Source organism: Rattus norvegicus, chromosome 18 (genome assembly GCF_021556685.1).
Source record: "Rattus norvegicus strain SHRSP/BbbUtx chromosome 18, alternate assembly SHRSP_T2T, whole genome shotgun sequence".
Classification (NCBI taxonomy): Eukaryota; Metazoa; Chordata; class Mammalia; order Rodentia; family Muridae; genus Rattus; species Rattus norvegicus.
Genome location: NC_141551.1, coordinates 48,979,379 through 48,992,642, shown reverse-complemented (window position 1 = coordinate 48,992,642; position 13,264 = coordinate 48,979,379). Strand labels below are relative to the sequence as shown.

The window sequence follows — 13,264 nt, the reverse complement described above, 5'->3', positions numbered from 1 at the left end:
TACACCTACACTTTCTGTAACATACAGCATAGCCTCTACGGAGTCTGGAGCAGGTTGTATTCAAGAGGGAAATAAGGAAGCTCACAGGATTTCCAAAATCCTTTTGGCACAAACTCCACACATTAGGAGCTGAGTTTGGATCAGGGTTCTGGGACACAGAAAGCTCATGCCAGTAGCAAGATGTTTGTCTAGTCCGAGTTGTGAGGGAGGTGGGCATGGTTCCATTCTGGGGAAGAGAGAACATAGTGGCCTCCACGTTTGTGTTGCTGTAATGCCAACTGCACTTTCATCTCCAGCACAGGCATTGCCCTCACTGAAAACAGATCTCCCCCTAACAAGGGTGTCAAGAGCATAAAGGACACTTTCCAGGAGAAACAGCAAGCAAGGAGGAAGCCCAGATCTGTGTCTTCTTTTGAGCATGGTTTGAATTAGGGTAAAATAGAAATGTCGATAGTGGTGTGTTCTTTAAGGATTTTCTTTTTTACAAGGAAATTAAAGGCAACAAGGAACACATCAGCATTGTGGTGAGCAGTATTGAGGGCATTTATGGGGTGGGTGAGAGAGAGAGAGAGAGAGAGAGAGAGAGAGAGAGAGAGAGAGGAAAAGCCAACTTCTTCCAAGACAAAGCTCTTCACCCATTGACAAACCCATCTTCTGTCTGTCTTTTATCTGTTTCTTTCTTGTGGCATATCAAATTATCATTTCACAGATGAATGAGTTTGGTGACAGGAAAATACAGCATCACTGAAGCAAGTGTTCTCCCTTCCCCCCCCCCCCCCGGGATTGTCTAAACCTATCCCAAATATGTCTTTCACCTTAACCATTTCCCAAGCATCAGTACCAACTCGAAATAAGTTCAGCTAGAAGTTTCTGCAAGTTTACATCAGCCTGAATATTCTATTATTGTTTTAAAGGTAGTGGTTGGCAGGAGATCGATGATAGAAGAAAACTTTATGGTTCTAGACATAATTTCAAATAAGAAAATTTAGAAATTTCACACAAAGTCCACAGTCACATAAAAATCTATAGTTTTTAGGCTCATTATTCTAATGATTATTCTAACGCATACTGCACTACTGCAGAAGTGATCGGGTTGATTGCACAATGCTGTCTCTTTGATATTTTTGTTTACAGTATGGCTCCAACAGGACTGCCTCCCTTCAGAGCAGAAACTCCGCCATTTTCTCTCTTAAAGTGGCAGGCAGGGAGGCAGCCACATAGTGGGTGCTCAGTGGAGACCAGCTGACTTTGCTTCTCTTTTTTCCTCAACAATCCTTTAAAACTTTGGCAAGGGCTTTGAAACTGTGACCAGGCAAAGAATTGGCCAGGAAAGGAGACCGTGGTAGAGTGGCCCATGTGTGTTTGCATTATGTATCACAGCAAACCGTATTTCAGAAGTTTCGAAAGGCATTCTTTAAAAGGTATCTGGTGTGAGCGCGTGTGGATTCAGAACTAAAGTAGATTCTTACAGTTTTCATCCTGGGCAATGCATTGTAAAGGAATCCCAAAGAAAGACGTATAGCTGTCATTGTACCACACCAGAAGCTCGGTGCCCCTGGGAATATCTACACAGGCTCGGTAGAATATATTCGACCTATTTAAAACAAAAGAAAACCCAACTTAGTAAGGCGAAATGCTCATATATCCCAACACATTTTTATTGCCCCCCAAACATCCTGCCCAGCTCCACCTAAACCGTTTATAATGAATCTCCGCCCATCTCGGTATGCGAGCATTGGGGGAAGGCTGTAACTCGCCATGATAAACAATGTGCACGTTATTTCCACAGTGCCCTCCATACAGGGTCTCAAGGAGATTCTATCTCACACCAATGAGAAAATTCTTCCTGGTGGCAAACTCCCTCTCAAATTGTAGAACCAGTGAGTGCTGCCCCAACCTCAAATGTCAATGAATACTGTTGACTTCTTCTCTGAAGAAATAGCACCAAGTGTATTCTGGCTCCTTGACATCGGGAGTTCCCAAATTTATAATAAAATGGAGCACCTTTGGTGTTAGAAGGGCTAAGGGAGCAAACATCTCTCCCGTTTGCTCCTTCCCCCAACCCCAGCCCAAAGTGTGATACAGGAGAAGAGAAAAGCCCTCTTGTATGAAATGGATGGAAATTCAATAAATACAAGAGGAGCGCTCTACTCGGGGTTGAAAGATTATACCCTGGATGATGGAGAGAGGGTGCCACGAAATAAACATCTTTTACGACAGCAGCTTTGGCGCCGTTAAGAAAAATCTACAGATTTTTAAAAGAATGAGGGGCCAAGACTGGTTTCCTCAATGAAGGATTGTTACAAATATTAGCCTCAAGTTCCAGATAACAGTGTTTAGGGTTGGTGGGCCTTAAATTTTGCCTCTCTGTAAGGAATTGGCTGCAACGGCGTAATTTGTTCCTTGTAGAACACTGCAGACATAAGGAGAATCCTTCCCCACATTTTTCATGGCAGTGAGATACGCACTTGTCAACATATTTTGTCACCACAAAGTGGCTCTTGGCAATAGGATCATACAGATCAATAAAAAAAAAGTGCAGATTCCCGATATTTTACTTGCAGCTGCGAAAATTTCATTTATCTTGTTATTTTCCTTACTTACTGCCATTCCGTCTCACGAGGGCACTGCTAGCTAAGCAGAACGTTTTCCCCCCAACATTCTATGAATATCTGACAAAAACTCCAGCCACTTGTCCAGCCCTCACTGCCCTTCCTGCTAACGGCATCTCTCAAAGCCTCGAGATTTATTAATCCTTTCCACTGCTGCATAAAAAAAGAGAAAAAAATCAAAATTGGAACCGAATTATAGATCACTGACATCTCATAAGTTGAGAAAAATCGAGTCTGCTTTGTCCTTCCTCCTTGTAACATTTCATCTCTGGGTTTGCCTTCCCTGAATATAAACACAGCGCCCAGCAAATGAATGTGTTAAACTAAATGACCACTTTGCCGCTGAAAGACCAGAACTGTTTTGGAGCGATGGGTGGTCTTCTGAGGCACAGTGTAGGCCAAGGCGGGGGTGGGGGGGAGCGTGTAAGCGTACACCGTTCCTTACAAGCACCCAGAGCTTCCAAAGCTTGCAGAAATCCCGGCATGCTGAAGCACATCAAAGGGATTTTTCCCTTTTCAGATAATATTTCCTTTGCTGACATGTACTTAGTATTGTGGTTGGATGACTCATAAAGATAGCTTCATGGCGTCCCAACGCAGTTGAAGCAGAACACATGCCAACAAACATTATTGTCAGCCTCAAAATAAAAACAAAACGTTCAGCTAAGGGTCAATCAATCAAGGGCGCTTTGAAGAAAATTCCATTTAGATATTACAAATCATAACAGAATGAATTTAAACCAGCTGACTTTTTGTGAAGAGGACATTCATGTACAATAAAAAATTAGGCCGGCTCTTCAGGGTCCAACTTTTCTATTTTCTTACTTTTGGACGTGGTCACTCGTTCTGGATGCCAGTTTTTTTTTTTTTTAAATTGTGTTTTTGTAGCTCGTTGTATAAAGATCTGCAGTAATCCGAAACAGATAGGCCGAGAGAGCTCATAGCTTAAGCGCCCTCATGAAAGGAGAGTTGTAAAATCCACTTAATATTGACAGATAGGTAATGACTTACTCATGCCCCTTTCCCGGAGGGGTTTCTTGTCCCAAATTTAGAATTTGCCTCAAGAGTTCCCTTGGCATTTATTACATTAGTGGCCAAACTATCTCTCGCTGAGTGGATAAACATAATATTTGCTAATTTTGTAGCTCAGGGTTGCCTAGAAACTCCCTGATGGCAGAGGTGTGTTGCCATGCCCCCCCACCCCCGTGTCACCCCACAGCCTCTGTACCATTTCATGTGAGCCATTACTTAATGAAACTGCATGGGAAACCCAGACAATGAGTCAGACACTATCCAAGTATGTTCGTTTTAGAACTGGAGACCTTCGGAGACCAAGCCAGATCTGTGCACCCTTTAAGCTATAAAGAAAAGAAATTTAGAAAAAAAAATTATTTTAAAAAGGAAAATAAATAGCTCCAGGCAGAACTCCAAGTTGCGGAGCACAAGGCTCTCGGCTTTGATGTGTCTGTGGTACCCAATAAAGCTAAACGGTTGCTTCTGACTCTGAAGGGAACACGGCTGTTTATAACTGAGCTCATATATTTATAAGGCACATGTTTTCGAGGGATTCTGAAAGAAGGCGGCTTAGGGCTGGGGATTTTTTTTTTCTGTTTGATTTGTTTCTGCCTTCTCATCTTGATTCCAGCCTTCCTGAGGAACGGGTGGGCTGGGGGGTGGGATAGCAGGTGCATTGGGAAGTGGAGACAGTGCTCCAAGCCTCCATGCCTGTGTGGATGCCTCTGCCTGGGTCGGTCTGTCCTGGTCTCTGCCCACTCCTCTTAGGAGACAGTAGTGGGGGAACGGGGTTAGGGGGAGGCTCTTTTCTCTAATTTGAAACAACAGCATCACCTGGAACTCAGTTGAACTCATCAAAGGGTCAGCCCCAGATGCTCTGGAACCTTTAGAGAGCAGGAAAGGTCATAGTGGCTCAGTCCTACTGCTGAGCATGGCCAGTTTGGAAAAACTGGGTTCTTGGGTTTTCCAGACTCTTGTGAAAATGAAACTTATTCTCTCCGAGAGAGAGACTGATGGAGACCAGAAGGAACAGATGTGGAACTGAGTCTCCAAGCTCCCATGTGTGTGTGTGTGTGTGTGTGTGTGTGTGTGTGTGTGTGTGTGTGTGTTCACATCTGCTGGGGCTGACCTCATTCAGGTCAGTATGGACTTTCAGAATAGCTGTGTCCTGTGCACACACTCAAAGAGGGCATGTGCTAGTACCTTTCTTTCTGAATGACCATGAAACACTACCACCAGGACCAAGGCAGTTTCAGAAACCCAGCAAAGAACAACCGGTCTACATATAGCACACTGCAGGGTGTTCTCAACCTCTCGCAGCCAGCCTGCGTTTGCATGTGCAAGCCGGAAGGGCTCCGGTGGTAAATCAAGACATACTTTACCTGTACTGAACTACTGTTAGATTCTGTTCTCCACAGTGCCTTGCACATCGGATATACCTCATCCAGCTCGACTTACTAGGCTCCCCACCATCAATAAAGTGCTGAAGTGTCCCATCTTGATCATAGATCTAGAGAAGAGGTCAGAAGGTCAAGTGGTTAGAACGAATCATCAGCAATCACTCCCCTGTTTCCCTCTGTGTCTTTCCATGTCAGCTGCAGAGATTTACGGTCCTTGGGTTTGCTAGTGCCTATCGATGGTCATGGAAACGCAGTCAGGGTAGCGGGGAAAATATTTTTTGGTAAGGCAAGTCGATCACATTTTCCTTATCAAGCCAATCTTCCCTGGATTAAACATAGTTGCGCTATCTCAAGGATGTGACCATATTTCCCAAAGAATATTTAACCTATTTTGACAGGCTAGTCTTAAATAATGAGCTGCCGGATAAACAAAGCAAGCTGAGAGGAGAGGCGCACTGACATGATTAGAACAAGCACATAAAAGGGCCTTGGTCTCCAGCATGCAACTGTTCAAAAGCACCCGAAGAAGGCAGTCACTGTCCGTCCACCGCGCTGGGCGACCCCCAGCAGAAGGCAGCCAGGAAGTTGTAGAACCATCGAGGACTGGTAAAAGAGAGATTCTGGGATGAAATAAAGGGACAGTCCCCTCACAGGAGATGGCAGTCTCTGAAGTCCTTAAGGGAGGAGTCATCCCAAAGCATCCCCAGAAAGAGAAAGAGGGAAACTGCTGTCTTGTATGGAGATTATATTTCTCAATCAAGCTCACTGTCACCATTATCGCCTTTGGTAAACCCCAGCAGATTCCTCAGGATAGGAAAAAGAAAAGAAAGTCTGCTTCGAATCAGGCAGGAAGCACAGGACAGAAAAAAAAATATTCGTGCAAGTAACTTCCTCAGTAATGCTAAAGGTGGACACACTTGTGCCCCTCCAGAAATGACATGGTGTCCCAGAGTAGGAGAAGAAGCAGTTTCATATCCAGCAGTAGTTCTCTAAGATTTCCCCAGATGTTGAGGTAGTCAGGATGCACAAGGCAGTTCAATAGTTTCTTGGGAGTCTGGGAAGATAGTTGAGTTGGTAATATATTTCCCGCAAAAACCTGAGGACCCAAGTTCAGTCCCCAGCACACACATAAAAAGCTAGGCCAGATGGCACATACTGTAATCCTGCCACTGGGAAGGCAGAGACAGGTGAGGGCGTCCCTGGGGACTGATGACCTATCAGCCCACCACAATGACAAGGTCCAGGTTCCAATAAAAGACCCTGTATTACCAAACAAGGCCAACAGCTCCTGAGGACCAACACCTGAGGTTAACCTCTGGCTTCCACACTCACATGTATTCACAACACATGAACACACACACACACACACACACACACACACACACACACACATCCTTTCTTAGGAGTGTGGACTTTAGAAGGACAATGGCAGGACTAAGTATATTTTGAGTAGAGTTAGTACAGCCTCCTGGGAACTGAAGAGGGGTTTCCCAAAGCATCCTGGGAAACCACACCTCCTTTTCTGAGCCCTCCCACTTTTCCTCTCCCAAACAAACAAGCAGAATAAGTCTTCCAGAGAAAAGCTCACTGCTTGATCATTCATATTCATTCAGGTCAGTGTTTCCGTTCTGGGGGCCCCGGGCTTTGATGAGGGTTTCCTTTTGCAGTCACTGTGAAGCATCAGAATGCACACCCTGCTCTTCTTGATGCTCTGTCTGCTCCCCAAACTACCCCCACCGATAAAAGACAAAGGTTAAGCTAGTAAAAACAATCGTCTGCAAATTTAGGCCCCATACCAATACCAAGACAATCACAGCTGATAATCAGCTCAGCCTGAAAGGAGGGAAAAGGTCCCTGGATTGTGATTCAGCAAATAAGTCTTCCAGCTCCTGCTTTGGAGCAGCAAATGGAAACACGTTAAATGGCTAATCTGTCCGCTGCTGCACAGCAAGCCAAAGACAGGTGTCCCATTTAGATTAGATTGAACTAATTGTCTTTGTCGATGTCTCATATTCTTTTATTGTTAATTTGCTGGATTTTTTCTTTCCTAAAGACAGTCAGTCCAGCCGCATTCAAAACTCTCACCCCCGAGACTGCTATCAACAGAGATTGAACAGAACTATCCTGGCCCCTCAGCAGCACTATTGATCATTAATGGAATAAAAAGTTTTGATGGAATTGTTCTACCCTTTCCCTACAAAGATGCCTGGCATAAAAGCTGCTGGTAACAGTTACTACAAAACACCATAAGAAGCGAGTGCAACACTCCTGCTGGGTGCTCCCAGCCAGGATCCTCAGTGGCAAGTGACATTCGCTAGGTAGAAAGGCCTAGCTGAGTGTGAGCTCAGCTGAACACCATCCACTCGCAAGCCTATCCTGACTGAGCTTTAAACAGATTTCCTGTTAAACGTGTTTCAGCATCACTCTCCCTAAAGAAATATGTCCACATAGAAACCCACCATTTTGGTCTCCTACTTGCCCTAAAGAAAAAAATAGATCGTTGTGTATCAGGAAGTATATTCTAAAACAACACGTGGCATGAGGCCAGGCCTTCCAGGCTCTGGCTGGCACTGATTGTAGTTTCACAGAAAACCAGGATGATCCCTCACACCTTCTCCAGTCTCCTGGCTGAGTGCCTAGGGGTAAAGACACTCATCTGGCCTTGACTCTGCTCTCAGTCTTTGAGGCGTGGCCACCACCAGATCCATGCAAATTTTTTTCCTAATGGTTTTTGGGGACACTCACCTCCTCCTCTCCACTGTTAACACTGTAGCTCAGATGAAAGGCCCCTTCTCACCAGAACTAGGGCAACAGTCCCTTGACCTACCTTCCTTACAGGATCTCTAAGGTATTATCTAAACTGTAGCTGACAGCGTGATCCTTCAAGCACAGATCCAACCACACCTGGGAGCACAACACCTGATTTGGGGGGAGGAGTGAGAGGGGTGTGGGGGGAACTGTCACAAAGGTATGCATTCCAGGCCTTACAACACCTATGGGATTTCCTCAGGGGGCTTACTACACTGGTACGGCCAGCATCCCCTGCTGTGGTTGAGAGACCTCAGGGTTTTGCACTTTCCTCAAGACTGCTCTGAGCCCTTCTGGTCTGCTCTGTCAAGAGTGAACATTTAGATGCAGCCATTCTTGGCATGATCCAAAAAGAACTTAAAAAAAAAAGTTGACGCCTTTGCTTTTTCTTCAGTACAAAGCGCACACACAAAGAGGGCGTGCTCATATGGAGTGCTAAGCAAAAACTAAAGGCGTCTCCCCAGGCCGGAGCTGACAATGTGCACCTTGTTAGTCGTTAAGGTCTGTTAGCTTTGTTAACGCTTAAGAGGAGACTGTGCCGAGTGGAGATTTGTCTCTACAATCTCTCAGTTCTAGAAGCCATGTTAGGCGTCGTAAGTGTATAGATATTTGGTCATTCAAAGATTTCTGATGGGGTTGAAGACTGATTATACTCTCATAGCCTAGCAGGCTGTTTAACTCTGAATATGCATGTTTTATTTGATAGTTATCAGACAGTATGCAAGCTAGCCAAGATATAATATAGATTTTAAGCCTTTCTTAAGCTGGAATGGATAACTAAATGTTCTGTTTAACTGATATAGTGATGCACTGGGTGTTGAGTATATCATATGCTTTATGCATTGTAGAAAGGTAATAATTGTACTCAATTTATATATAAGTGAAAAGGCTTTTTAACTGGACAAAAAGGGGGAAATGTTGTGGTTTGACTTGGAGTTATCTGTATTTTGATGCTAATTCCACTGCCCCAAAGACAGCTGCCTAGTCACTGTCCTCAGGAATCAGGTGACTTCACCAGAACCTTCTCCCCTTTGGGAATTTGTAAAGTACAGGTGAGGGGCAGGTACAGGATAGAAGGAGGCCTGTCATTGGAGGAGAAGGAAGGATGGGCGGGAGAGAAGTTTGAAGGAAGAGGAGGAGACTGGAACGGAAAGGAGGAGAGGAGAGGCAGAGAGAGAGAAGCAGTGGCAGGACAATGGAGGCTGACGTAAAGATTCTGTTCTGTGTATTTACAGGTTGTTATCAATGTTCCTGAGGGATGGATGGTACTGGGCTTTGTATGTTTAGGTGGGCAATTATATCTTACCAATTGGGTCAAAGATTAAAAAAAAAAAAAAAAAGAGCCTGGTGAGGAAACAAGCTGTGTGTAGCTCATCTCCCGGACAGCAGCCGGCCTCTTCTAGGGAGAAGGAACTCCAAATGAGCCCGGCCCACAGCGTCGGCCCACAGCGTCAGCCCACAGCGTCGGCCCAGAGTGGCAGCTACAGTTACAAGTACAGGAAGTTGTTCTTGGAGGCTGAACTGACACCCATATTTGTGGGACACTGACATGAAATTTTAAGTGAGATACCTGATAGCCGCCCCCCGCCCCCCCAAAAAAAAACTCAAGGAATTTAAGAGATGAACTATGCCAAGACCTAGAGTTACTGCTTTTTGTTTTAAATGTCTTTCAAAGGATTTTAAATAAGCAAGAAAGTATTTTTTTAAAAAATCACTCAGAGGGTTTAGACACCGTCTTCAGGACCTGTGGGAAATGTTGGAAAGGTCAGAGGTTGTTTGTTCATTCAAGTTGTGAGCATATGGTCAGGGGTGTTGACTTTAGATTAAGGAAAAGAGTCATTCTGCAAAAAACACCTAACAGCACAACATTGCCAGAACTATGCAAAAATGAAGAGTGTTCTAATATTTTCTCCATTCTTTTCCAAAGCGAAGCAATTAACTTTTAAGGTGGGAGAACTTCATGAGAAGAGCCATATAGGACACCAGGCCAAGGATGGGTGGGGACAGATCTTGTAGCTCTAAGCTGTAGAATGGATTGATTAGTATTTGCTGTGGAAAAGCCAGTTCCTCTATAGCCAATGTGGAGGGCTCCTTGACACTGCCCCACTGGAGGACACTTTGACACTATATCTATAAATTTGAGGATGATTATATTCTACGGTTTATCAACAGTCTAGGGAAATACCCCAGTGAAGTTCTGTGGAATCTGAGAGATGGGTTCAAAGGACTTCCTGAGGAACTGCTTGGAATAGCAAAGAACTAGAAATACTGGAAATATCTTCCACCGGAAGAGTAAGTTGTCTTATCCACGCTAAACCTTTTGTTTAATACGTTTAACTTTAATGAGTTAGACCTGTTTGTATTAGGAGGCAAATATTAAAAACATAATGTTGATTGGGGGGAAAGCAAAGCTATTACGCTACCATTTGTTGGAATTACCGACAGTGCCGTGAACAGTGCATGTTTGTGTAGTGCACAGTAAGTATACATAAACACACAGCAGCAAAACTGAAGCTGCAGCAGGACTCCTCACAACTTCCACCAAGAAGAGGCCTTCGGAAGCGAACACGGGGTGGGGGGCAAGGCGGGATTGCCCTTTGCCTTAAAGGCTTCATTTCTTTGAAAAAAAAATCTGACACAAATGTAGCAAAGCGTTGTTACTTGGCCAGTGGTTTTGGTCTGTAGGTGAATATCTGCAGTGACCCCTTTCCTTCCTTCTTTTTCCTTTCTGTGTTTACTCTGGAGATTAGGCCCCAGGACTCCCACCAGCTAAGCCCTGACTCAAGGCTCCAACCCTAAATTCTGCTCTGCTTTCTGATCAAAGAAAGAAACATATAAATTGAACCTAGGAACCTGTGCCTTCATTTCTGGTCTCTGTGTGTGTGTGTGTGTGTGTGTGTGTGTGTGTGTGTGTGTGTGTGTGTGTGTTGTTAAGATAAGAGCCTGCCTGTTAGGAGAGGTCAGGAGCTCATCTGAGCATCCCCTATCAGGCTCTAATTTCCTTGTGATCACTGCTGCTATTTTAAATCTGTTGCTTCTGGGCGGTGAGTCTCTTCTATCTTGAATCAAGTAGCAAGATAAGTAGTAGGTAGAGGTAATTCTTACTTTTAAAAGGGTCTAAGTTTTTGTTTCCACAATATCAGCTGTTACACCATACGTGTGGCTAAAGATCACACAAATTCTCTCACTTCTGACCATGTTCCTCATTGACTGAAAACCTCCATGAGGCAGGCATTGAGCCTCCTTCTCTCCCATGCTTACATTTTCCTGGACCAAAACTCCCGAGGAGAAGGAGTAGGACAGATGGACGGACGTTAAGGACACCTGGAAGGTAACTTGACTCCAGCTTAGCCACTTGGGAAGGCTACCAGCTTGTATTAACTGCAGTGAAGAGCACAGGGCAGCCAAGCCAGCAGCTGACCCATTTTATCACTACTGGAACGGTACCACCTCCTGAAGGGTAGGAACCTGAATGAACAGGGTCAGGCAGGATTTGCAAATGAGCCACTGACACTTTCGTTTGTGTTAACAAAAACTTCAAATGTGACCTAACTTGATTTTCATCTTCTCTTGAAAACTCACGAGCAAGCCTCCAATCGTGCTGAGGAAAAGTGGCCCCTCCAATCTTCTGAATTCTTAACACCACTTCCTGGCTCAAGGGACATTTACTTCACAAGAAGCCTCCGGTAATTTACCTGTCTAGCACTTACTGACAACCACAGCTACTGGGGAGTCAGTACTATCTGTGAAAACTGCTGTAGCCAGAAGCACTTTGATAGAATCCTGAAGTAACTGCCTTAAAACACTGCAAACATCAATCCCTTCTGTACTGCTCTGAAGCCTTTGTCTTTCCAGAGTAAGGCAGAACACACCTCCCAACACGTGCACATACACATACACGCACATTCACGTTCTAGTTCTATCAGCACAGGTTTTAAGTAAAAAAAAAAAGTGACTCGTAATCAATTCAATAAAGTCTTGAGCAGAGCACAGTGGTGTGTGCCTACAATCACAGCACTCGGGAGACTGAGTCAGGAGCATTGCAAGATCAGCCTGAGGTACACAGTGAGACCCTGGCTTAAAAAGGGAAGGAAGGGAGAAAGAGAAGGAGGGGGGGGTGGGGAGGAAGGAAGGAGGGACGGAAGAAAAGAAGGAAGGAAGAAGAGTTAGTTTAGAGAGGTATTAAAGGTAACTTTGCTGGAAAAGCAGTAGCATCTCCCAGGGTTGAAGAAGGAGGACTTAGTGAGAGCATCGCAATAGCTGCATAGATCCTGACACCGCTCCTGGGGCTTCTGCAGGAGTCCCGAGTTGACTAGGGGGAGGGGAAAGATAAGGCAATTCTGCTAGGATGCTGGGCACTGTGGCTAACGCTAGAGCACAGGAGATTCAGCTTAGACTCAGAGAACCAAGGTCTCTGAAAGCTAGTGACTTAGACCTGTGAGAGGACTGGTCAGCAACAGACCAGTGGACAGTCTCCACCTCCCCACCTGTCCCAGGGACTGCTGAGGCCGCCTCCTCTTTTTAATTCTGAGTGCCCTGAAGAGGCCCAAAAGCTTTGAACAAAAGACACCTGAATTACAACTTAGACACGAATTTGTTCCTCTCCGTACCTCAGGACCGGTGTTCTGTTCTCATAAGGAGTAACCAGGTTTCACCGGAAGACATGCTGGGGTTGCGGTTCTCGACCTTCTTAATGCTGAGACCCTTAATGAGTGCCTCATGCTGTGGTGACCCCAACCCCAAAGTTATTTTCATGGCTACTTCACAACTGTAATTTTGCTATTGTTATGCATCGTAATAATAATGTAAATATCTGTGTTTTCGATATCTTAGGCGACCACTGTGAAAGGACCATTCAGCCACCAAAGGGATCCCACAAGCTGAGAAACATTGTTGTAGATTCTATCTCCTTGTCCTCAGTCTTGTCCTGTCTCCCTCGAAGATGCCTTGGGCCCTGGCATTTGGTTATTTGTTCAGTTGGAGACAGCTTTCACCAAGCAGCTGAGATGAGAAAACGGTTTGTACTCAAGCACCCAACACTGTCCCTGCTTGGAGGACCTCCGTGCACACAAGAAGTGCAGCTTCGTAAAACCTTGGAGGGTACTTAACGGCTCAGAAGGAATCATTCCTAAGTGCCAAGAAACTGAGGGAAAAGCACTAAGGACTCAGGTCAAGAAACAAATGGCACTCTCCTTGAGGATGGTAAATCTTTTGATTCTCTGACCAAGGAAGGTGAGTTTCCTATGGTGATTAAATAGTCAGCAGGGAGAAGTCAGTGGGAGGTTCCCAGGGGTACCTGTGAGCCCCAAACTGCTTTTGTTGTTTTTAATCTCTTCACACCTGAGAGAGGATGGGGTGGGGGTGGAGGGGTCCTGAGACTTCATCGGTCAATTCTCATACTGTCCTTTTACACTTCTCCATCTTTCTGTA

At 45.0% G+C, this 13,264-nt stretch overlaps 1 protein-coding gene across 4 annotated transcripts in view; it reads right to left on the bottom strand.

Moving 5' to 3' along the window:
* Positions 1–13,264, bottom strand: part of Prdm6 (PR/SET domain 6) — a 104,187-nt gene that overhangs the window by 28,242 nt on the left and 62,681 nt on the right. For 2 of the 4 annotated variants that reach the window (NM_001432440.1, NM_001432439.1), the window contains 2 exon segments: positions 1,470–1,594; positions 5,009–5,136. The exons of the other annotated variants lie outside the window; for them this stretch is intronic. In NM_001432440.1, coding sequence (NP_001419369.1) covers positions 1,470–1,594; positions 5,009–5,136 — 253 coding nt within the window. 4 annotated transcript variants of the gene reach the window in all.